Genomic DNA, 10,556 nt, shown 5'->3' on the forward strand with positions numbered 1-10,556 from the left:
ACTGTTCAACTACATCCAGGGAATGATGCAAGTCCAACAATGCAAACACAAACAATGAAAGATCAATTCTTCCACAACAGCTGGCTGCTATCTTCCATACCAGTTCCTCTGGTTCACCCCCGGAATGAGCCTCTGCCAGCTTCCTCTCAGCCAAATTTCAAACAGAGGCAAAACACCACTAGGCAAGTTAGGCAACTGGAAAGGACTGCAAACACTTTGAAAGAGAGGAGTAGAATTCAGAAGGATCTTGATACACTGAAGAGCTGGGCTAGAGACAATTAACTTGAAGTTCAGTGCAGATAAACATAATGCACTACATCTAGGTAGAATGATTGAAAGCACAAGTGGGAATTAACTGGCTGGGTGGTACCATTACAGAGAATGGTCCAGAGGTTTCGGCTGGTCAGAGACACAACAAGTCAGAAGAGATGCAGTTGCAAAAAAGCCAATGCAATTTTGGGCTTCATCAACAAGATTATTAGGTACAAGATGTAGAAGGTGATAGTGCCACTCTACTCAGTGCTGGGGGACCTCATCTAGAATATTGTGCCCAATTCTGAGCTCCACCTTTTAAGAAGAATGTGGAGAAGTTAGAGAGGGTCTAGAGCAGGGGCAGGAAAACCTGGCTCGCCAGGCCATCCTATCTGGCCCACGGCTGCCCCTTTGGAAGTTGGTGGGAGGCACGGGCTTTCAGAGGTTGGGCACCATCAAACTGGGCAGGCTCTGCACCTCCACCTGCGCGGGGCTCCCGGCACTCCAGCTCAGAGCCCCATTGGGAGACACCAAGGGCAATGCTGCTTGATTGGACAGCTTGTGAGTTGGGAGGGGAGTTCCTGCCTGCAGGGCCAGAAACTCCATGTGGAGGCAAGGAACCAGTCCGGCCCAGTGGCAAACACTCCCGGCTGTAGTACCGGGAACCCCACATGCTGGCACATAGCCAGCCCAGCTGGCCTGATGGTGCACGTGTGGGTGTGGGCCCCACCACCACACCTTCCATTGCTGATGGCGGCAGCAGCAGGTGGCAGGCACTCCTGGCCCATGGCAGACAGAGTCCCCTAGTAGTGTGTGACTCCGGCTGAGACCTGGGAGCTGCCTTCGGCCCAGACCAGGCTGGTTCTGTGCCAGCATGTGGGGCTCCCAGCACTCCAATGGGAAGCTGCAAGCGGAGGCACAGAGCCAGGCCAGCCAGCCAGCCTGGTGGTGCACACTCTCAGCTGCAGTGCTGGGAGCCCCACATGCTGGCACAGAACCAGCCCAGCTGGCCCAATGGCGTGTGGTTTCTAGAAAGAGACCTGGGAGCTGCACGTGGTGGCACAGAGCCCGCCTGGCCCGAAGGCACACGGACTGGAAGCCATGGGGAGTCACACACCATTGGGTCAGGGGGGCTCTGTGCTGCCATGTGTGTATCCCGGCTCTCCTTCTTATAGATCAACACCTCTCTTTTCTCAGTTTGCGTTGTACAATATGACAGTGCATGTTACATTCAGTTGTAGCCAACCAGTTACGTGGAACAGAACATGTCCTGACCTCAGACACCACTATAAGAACTCAAGCAATCTTACCTAAGCACTGAAGGAAGGCAGTGTTCCTGCTGCACACAATAGCCAACAGGCAGTTTCCAGGTTGGCTGGAGACTGTTTTGTAAGTCACGTAAGCAATTCAATTACATATTTCAAAATGCGTAAGTTAATGACTGCTATAAGAAACAGGCACCACAGGACACTGGAACACAAAAGCAAGCAGGAGCTTGGAACTACTCCAGCTCCACAGGACCTCTGCTAGGGCCTGGATGACATTCACAAGGGAGCTCCATGATCCCAGGATACCAGTATGGAGCCAGGGGGGGAAGATGCACGGTGTGGACACACATAACACTTAAACCAGTTTAAATGCAGTTTAAACCACAAGCATCCACATGTACAAGTCAGTTTCCAATTGTTAAAACCTCCTGAAATGTCTCAAAAGCAAACCTGGATAATGAGGTATTATTTCAAACTGGTCCTCCATGTACCAGTTCAGTGTTATGTGTGGACACCAAGGTTTCAGTAGTGACTACTGCAGGTGTGGGCAATTATTTGAGCTGGAGGGAATTTTGGTGAGCTGCTGCAGGCTAGGTCTGCAACCCCTCTCCCTCCCCCACAACAGTTCACCAAAATTTCCTAAGTGGCTTTGTTCAAGGCTGGAACGGGGCCACGGGTGGGAGGGGAGTGGCACCTGGGGGTGGTACAGGCAAGCAGGGCTGGAATCTTGGGGCGGTGACAGCGTGGGACCAGGGCCCAGGGCAGAGCCACAATCTGCTTCCCACATGTCCCTGGCCCAAGCCCTGGCCCTGTGCTGTCACCACTGCAAGATCCCAGCCCCCTCCCATCTGTCCTGCAGCCTGCCAGACCATGGCCCCCATCCCATCAGCTCAGCCACGTTCCCTGCCCTCAGGGGTGACTGAGGGGTAGATGGCCTTGTGTGCCCCAGGCAGTGGGGCCAGGCCAGATGGCAGCAGCAACCGGAAAGAGGTACCGCCACAAAGGGCTGCTAGGAAGCAAGTCCAGCTGCCACACTGCCCCAGCCTTGCAGCTTGCCCGGAGGCAACAGGACTGCTGCACGTGCCATGGCCCGGGCTGCCCCCCACGCCTGGATTGGGCAGAACTGAGGGACCAGCCAAAGGCCAGACAAAATCCTTTGGTAGGCCAGATTCAATCTGTGGGCCATATTTTGCCCACCCCTGGATCCTCCAGACATCCCACAATACGCTGCGCCACAAAACCCCCCAACCCCTGCATGGTAATTGGCTCCTCTGGTACATAGCCAGAACTCTACTGCCCCAACCTCTATTGGCTGCACTTGACTTCAGTTCACAGCAGCCCAGGCTGATTTGAAGAGTGGGGGGACAGAGAGGGGTGCAAGGCAGAGTATGGAGGGGTGACCAGGTTGGGGGTAGAAGGGTTGCTGCCTGGAACCCTTCTTCTGGGTTCCCAGGAGGAGGGGGACTGTGACCTTGGTGGGTGGGTGCACTTTTAACTGGAAATACCCATCAATTGCTGGGTGAGAGAAAACTGAGCCACTGAACAATGGGCAATTAATACCACAAAATGGCTGTCAATGGAACATAGGGCAGGTTTCTACCTTACAGTAACTAAATCAGAGATGAATTCCATGGTGGGGAATTCCAATGCAAATCAGCCCATTAAACATTGTTTCTTGAACTCCATGCTGCACTCAACCCACCCTGCACATACATCTCTATGCAACTACTAGCAATGCAAGTTAATTCAGTGGTTTCCAAGCACCCCTCCACACTCACCTAAGCAGCCTCTGGCATCCTCACCACTCCACGAAGTTACCCTAGGACTCCACTAAGTCATGCCACAGATTCGGATCAGTTGCAGGCAATGGAAGTAATTGAGTGGCTTTGCTGAGAAAGTCCTTTTAAAGCTTCAGCAAAACACAGAAAAAGAAAGGCAGAATGGGGAAAAGGGAAATGATTTTTTTCAGAAACGTACCTAGAAACTCGATAAATTAACCAAAAGCTGCTGCCAATTTGACAGTGGGTATAAGAAGGGTAGATCTCTAGCTGTGCAGCTGCAGAAAGAGGGTGAGTGACACTAATGAGTGGACTCTACCACTCTTCCATGAGGCCAGAAGAACAGAGGCCCTGGAAGCCAGGGTCCCTATGCTTCCATTCTGGTGCAGATATCAGTTTCCTTGCTTAAGGCATCTGCCCCAATTTTGGAGGGTTTCCTTTTCGGGGAAAGGTGTGATATGTAAGAAAATATGATGCATTATGTCCACCTCACACCCAAACAACTTTGTTAACCTGGATTCAAGGATGCAAGCACTCACTGATGCCTTGTGCTCCTCTTATATTCAGCCACCAAACCTTGATCCGATTCCTCAGATCCCCAACTTAGTCCAGAGAGAGTCATAGAGAGTCACAGCACTTTTCCTCTTCCTCAGATTCTCTTAAGCAGTAGAAAATACCAGACCAATGACACTGCTCAGAATACAGTGGGGGCCACCAGACTGCATGAATAGAAGTGCTAATTTTGGATTGTGCTAGGAACACAGAGAATGGCAGGGTGGTTTGGGAGAAAGGTTAAGATAGTAATATATTTCCAGTTCCTACTCCAGTACTCGCAAGGGGGGAGTTGGAAGTGCTATATTCCTTTTGCACTTCCTGCTTTTTTCCAGAGTTTTGAAAATTCAAGTTTTCTGTTCTGGAAGGACCTGTGGAACACAAAACAGCACCAAGACTCTACAGTCTCAACTCCATCTTACAAACAGAGAGAGAGAGAGAGAGAGAGAGAGAGAGAGAGACAGCAAAAGTGCACGCACGCACACATTTCTAATGAAAGTGAGGGGGTGAAAGGTAAAGTAAGCCAACTGCAACACTGCCACGATTAGGTATGCCAACTCTGGTGATTTTGTCAGAAATCACAATATTTGGTTTTTATAAAGCTGCAACTCCTGGTTTCACATTATTGCAAGACAGCAAAATTTTAAAAGTTTCTAGTTCTAATGGTTACAGAGAAAATGCAAAACCTAACTATATTTTTGAAAGGGGTGGTCCATATCCTGGTACCTGAATGCCAAAGGTTGGCAATACGGGTGCACCGATAGAGATTTGGGGGACTGATACTGATATTCAAGGAGGCATATCAGCTAATACCGATCCGATACAGCTGCCTCCAGGTGGTAAGTCTGTCGTAGGGGAAGGGGGAGGGAAGAGGCGTGGGGGGGCAGATCAACGCCCCTACAGTGAGGGAGGGAAGGGGCAAGGGCAGGCACCTCTGCTCCCAGTGCCACTGCTGCCAGCTGCCTGGTGCAGCCTCGGTTCTTCCCAGCCCATGGGTGGAGGTGGGACACAGAACCGGGCCGTGCCTGGCAGCACAGGGCTGTGAGTGGAGCTGCGGTAAAATCTGGCATGGCTGCAGCCTCCTCCCAGCGCCACCGGTGCCCACTCCAAGCTCAGCCCCTGCCAAGAAGAGACCCATTCAACCTCGGCTCCAGCCCACCCTCCCTGCGCAAATCCGGGGGTCACCCCCCCCACCCTCCTGGGGTGCAAGCAGTGGCAGGAGCCACCCCCTCCCCAATGAACCGCACCTCCATCCTGCACTCCTGCCCCCCTGGGCAGCGCCTGCCCCTGCCCCCTCCCTCACCATAGGGGCCTTGGTCTGCCCCCCCACCCCCTCCGCTTCCAACTTACTAGCTGGAGGCAGCTCTCCATGCTGCCAGCTCTACTCCATGCTGTGCTGCGCTGCAGCTGCACACAGCATGGGCATTTATCGGCCAAATTATTGACCCCATCAGGCCGATCCAAAACAGCAAATTTTCTTTATATTGGTACCGATCCAACATTGGACTAATATATCGGCGCATCTCTAGGTGGTAATGCTGTAACTGTAGAAGAAAGGGAATGCTAGGGTTTCCTTGGTATTTTTATAGGCCCTCAAGTACCAGTGGGGGGACATACCTGGAGGGAAAGAGCAAGGGAACAAGAAACCTCACTTTTAGTGACAAAGGGGGGGGAAAAAGACAAGAGACAGAGAAAACAGACTGATGAGGAATGGGAACAAAAATGATAGAGAGTGGGAAGATATTGCCAAAGGGTTGGATGCTGGAAACACAGACACTAGTGGACAAGAAGGGCAAAGGAGTTAATTACTGGGCTCAAAGAGGAAAGAGATGGAAAATCCTGACTGTCAATGGACTGTAAAGAGCAGTAGGAACAGGTGACAGTACAGAGAAAAGGGGATCATTAGGCAATACATAATGCGATGATGAGGTAGTGATTGAAAAAAAAGCTACGTTTGGTAATGATATCGCATGAGTAGCTGTTAAGACAGGACAAAAAGGCAAATGAGATAAGGAGGCAAAATGGTCAGAAGGGATACCATGAAGGCTAAGGGGATGGAGCATGATTGATGATAAGATTACTACAACATCAAGAGCATATGGAGTCCTACTGAGTTCAGTGGGCCTAACAGTGATATGTGGATTAAACATAGGACTGTCAGCACAGATGTAACAATATTCACTCTAAAGTTTCACAGATTCATAGATTCATAGATGTTAGGGTCGGAAGGGACCTCAATAGATCATCAAGTCCGACCCCCTGCATAAGCAGGAAAGAGTGCTGGGTCTAGATGACCCCAGCTAGATACTCATATAACCTCCTCTTGAAGACCCCCAGGGTAGGGGAGAGCACCACCTCCCTTGGGAGCCCGTTCCAGACCTTGGCCACTCGAACTGTGAAGAAGTTCTTCCTAATGTCTAGTCTAAATCTGCTCTCTGCTAGCTTGTGGCCATTGTTTCTTGTAACCCCCAGGGGCGCCTTGGTGAATAAATCCTCACCTATTCCCTTCTGTGCCCCCGTGATGAACTTATAGGCAGCCACAAGGTTGCCTCTCAACCTTCTCTTGCGGAGGCTGAAAAGGTCCAGTTTCTCTAGTCTCTCCTCGTAGGGCTTGGTCTGCAGGCCCTTGACCATACGAGTTGCCCTTCTCTGGACCCTCTCCAGGTTATCCGCATCCTTCTTGAAGTGTGGCGCCCAGAATTGCACGCAGTACTCCAACTGCGGTCTGACCAACGCCCTATAGAGGGGAAGTATCACCTCCCTGGACCTATTTGTCATGCATCTGCTGATGCACGATAAAGTGCCATTGGCTTTTCTGATGGCTTCATCACACTGCTGGCTCATGTTCATCTTGGAGTCCACTAGGACTCCAAGATCCCTTTCCACCTCTGTGCCACCCAGCAGGTCATTCCCTAGGCTGTAGGTGTGCTGGACATTTTTCCTCCCTAGGTGCAGCACTTTGCATTTCTCCTTGTTGAACTGCATCCTGTTGTTTTCTGCCCACTTGTCCAACCTATCCAGGTCTGCCTGCAGCTGTTGCCTGCCCTCCAGCGTGTCCACTTCTCCCCATAGCTTTGTGTCATCTGCAAACTTGGACAGAGTACATTTCACTCCCACGTCCAAGTCGCTGATGAAGACATTAAAGGGTATCGGTCCAAGGACCGAACCCTGCGGGACCCCACTGCCCACACCCTTCCAGGTCGAGACCGACCCATCCGCCACGACTCTTTGGGTGCGACCCTCTAGCCAATTCGCCACCCACCGGACTGTGCAGTCATCCACATCACAGCCTCTTAACTTGTTCACCAGTATGGGGTGGGATACCGTATCGAAGGCCTTCCTGAAGTCTAAGTATACGACATCCACCCCTCCTCCTGTGTCCAGGCGTTTCGTAAGCTGGTCATAGAAAGAGACTAGGTTGGTCAGGCACAATCTGCCTGCCACAAACCCATGCTGGTTTCCCCTCAGCATAATTTGCCCTGCCGGGCTCTCACAAATGTGAGCCTTGATAATTTTTTCAAAGACTTTACCAAGGATGGAGGTGAGACTGACCGGCCTATAGTTGCCCGGGTCCTCCTTCCTCCCCTTTTTGAAAATGGGGACCACGTTAGCCCTTTTCCAGTCTTCCGGGACTTGGCCCGTGCGCCACGAGCGTTCGAATATTCCCGCCAGTGGCTCTGCAATGATGTCGGCCAGTGCCTTCAGCACCCTCGGATGGAGCCCATCCGGGCCTGCCGACTTAAAGGCATCCAGTTCTTCCAAGTGCCTCTGCACCACCTCAGGATCTACGTATGGAAGTCCGGCGCCTTGCTGCTGCCTCTCTACAACCCCAGTGAGAGACTTGTCGTGCCCCTCACTTAGGAACACTGAGGCAAAGAACTCGTTGAGGAGTTCAGCCTTGTCCCCCCTATCTGTCACCAATTGTTTCTGCCCATTTAGCAGCGGTCCTATTCCTCCCTGGGCCTTCCTTTTACTCCCAATATATCTAAAAAACAATTTCTTGTTGTCCTTTACTTGGGTTGCCATCCTCAGCTCCATGGTAGCTTTGGCCCGCCTAACTGCCTCCCTACAAGCACGAGCAGAGGAGGTATATTCATCTTTAGTGATCTCACCTTGTTTCCACTTTTTATGTGCTCCCCTTTTGGCCCTTAGGCTGTCCTGGATTTCTCTGGTCAGCCATGGAAGCCTCCTGGCCCCTTTCCCTCTTTTGCCTCGCTCGGGGATCGTCTTGCTTTGTGCCCGAAGGATCGTTTCCTTTAGGCACAGCCACCCTTCTTGGGCTCCCATCCCATCAAAACTCCTACTCTGCAGTGCTTCCTTGACTAATCGCCTGAGTGCATTGAGATCAGCTTTCCTAAAGTCTAGCACTTTCACCCTACTAGTTACCTTACCCACTCGCCGTCTTATGTTGAAACTAGTTGGATTTCAACTTCCATTCTAGATAAATCTCTCACAGATATACACCCTTTTTGGCTGAAGCTTTTTTACAACTGGTCTAACAAAGAGATACATGATTCTGTGCCCTAGGAAGGACTCTGAAAACAAACACGGTTTGGTATTTTGGCCTTTTTTGACTTAAAAAGTTGGCACTAATTTAGTTAATTAGAACATGAAGGAAAATTATTTTTGGCTACTCCAAAAAACATTGTGACAGTCTTACAGTAAAAAAAAAAAAGCTGAAGTTGGAAATTTGAGGAGTGAATTAGTCTATGTGGGCCAAAGAGACAGGGCATATGCCACTGTTAAAAATATGCTGCTCAAGTGATTCACTTGAGCAGCCTATGTGGGACGAAATTTTTAATCCCACATCTCTATCTTGGATGTTACACTATCCTCACCCACAACTTAATCCTGCCCAGGGGACAGATTTTTTTAAATAAGCCAAGCCTGTTTCCACCATTTCCCACAAATACATTTTTCCTACCAAGTTCCACCTGCAACAACATGCTTTTTTTTTTTTTTGGCTCCTACTAGAAAGTCAGTGGGTCCAAGTAAAATCATATCCCTGAAGCAGAGGGGCACATGGGGCTGCATCTATCTCCTATGCAGCCACCTGGGGGGGGGGGAGAATCTTCCCAAAGCTCTGGGCCTGATCAAAGGAACACAGTGTTTAACAAGCTCTTTCACAGCTACATGACTCCCTTCATAGAATCACAGAAGAGGGAAGGGGACCTCACAAGGTCTGGTCCAGTCTTGGTTAAACTCATCCTGATAGCTTGCTCTCCCTTCTTGTTACAGAGTACACAGATTAAGTGCCAGAACCAGCACTACACCACCATGACAGCTGAGAAACTGAGGACTTCAGCCAGTGGTGCTCAACCTCTTTAGACTCAAGACACCCGTTCGTTAGATTCAAGGTGCCCCTGGTTAGACTCAAGGCCCTTGGAAAACACAAACTGTTAGCTTTCACTTATTTTTTGAGTGCAAAACAAATAAAATAAATGAATACTAGAGCAAACTCTTCCGCAGCAAAGCCCTCCAAAAGGCTGCAGCAGCTCAGAACAGTTCAACTCACCGGTGCTCAACCTCTACCCATGGGCCAGATGCAGCCTGTGGCACCTCATCACCTGGCCCCCGGGAGTCCCCACGATGCAGAAATGTGGTGGTGGGACAGCAGTGGCACACCCCCACCGCCAAACCCCTGGGCTTATGGGGAACCCCAGGCTATGCACGCTAGATCTGGTGCCAAATCCCACCATACAGTAAAATGTAGAATCCACCATGAAATACATTAAATGAATGGTGGTTCGTGGCTTCAACCACCTGTAAAGTCCCAATCATGCCATGGCCTCCGGGTGGCCAGACCCCTGCACCGTGCAATATCCCACTGACAACAGTAGGGACCAGGGCAAAGCTCCTACTAGGCAAGGCTTAGAGTTAGAATCCATTTTTAAAGTTTGTTCATGGCCCTTTCATAATCTAAACCTAGTGTAGCTAGTCTATCTTAGATTTAGGACTAGCTACCAGGCTTAGACTTCAGTTCCAATGGCAACATACACTATAGGCATCCCCCGCTTAACACCATTTCGCTTAGCGTTATTGTGAGACGCTGTATTTGATCTCTAAACCCTGGCAACTCATGCAGCAAAAACACTCACAGGCATCATAGCAGGTTTTGCCTAGCACTCACTTTCCTGGGAACCAATTAACAGTGCCCAAGGGGGGTTGCCTGGATTTTAAAACAGCACAGAGCTCATCCCATTTTCAGAGCCCTTGAGACTTTTCCTGGACTTTTTCCTCATTAGGCTCGTTCATGCTACCTCTTTGCTGACTTATGCCAACAGGCAGGTCAGTTAAAGCTTGATGTTGGGGGAGGGGAGCCAGGAGGGACCTGATCTTGATCCAGATCCTGCCCTCCCCCCCGTCCCGCCGTCGTTCCGCTCCAGAGTGAACAGCGCCAACGAGGGGGATGACTTTCGGGCTGCCACTGCGCATGCGCAAGAGACATGGGGGGGGCGACACCCCCAACGGCTGCACGCCCCCCCCGGGGGGCGCGTCGTACCCCCACACCTACCGCGTACAAGGGGGAACCTCGCTGCGGCGCCGCCGCCATCCTGCTTCCCGCGCCGAGCCGAGCCCTAGCTGGCAGGAGCCGCACGGCCTCCGCCTTCCACCCGCGCGCCCATTTCCCCGCCCCGCTCCCCGCCCGGTGGCTGCCAGTGCCGCGGGGGGGAGGGGTGGCTGCTGCCATCTTGGAGGCGACGGC

General features: G+C 51.2%; 1 protein-coding gene across 2 annotated transcripts in view; it reads right to left on the minus strand.

The window, feature by feature from the left end:
- GNPAT (glyceronephosphate O-acyltransferase) overlaps window positions 1-10,501 on the minus strand; it is a 49,361-nt gene extending 38,860 nt beyond the window's left edge. For both annotated transcript variants that reach the window (XM_019479809.2, XM_006275161.4), the window contains exon 1: window positions 10,365-10,501. In XM_019479809.2, coding sequence (XP_019335354.1) covers window positions 10,365-10,403 — 39 coding nt within the window. In that variant the 5' untranslated portion in view covers window positions 10,404-10,501. The remainder of the gene's footprint in view (window positions 1-10,364) is intronic.
- Window positions 10,502-10,556: the final 55 nt, after the last annotated feature.

The sequence above is a fragment of the Alligator mississippiensis genome, chromosome 1 (genome assembly GCF_030867095.1).
Source record: "Alligator mississippiensis isolate rAllMis1 chromosome 1, rAllMis1, whole genome shotgun sequence".
Lineage (NCBI taxonomy): Eukaryota > Metazoa > Chordata > Crocodylia > Alligatoridae > Alligator > Alligator mississippiensis.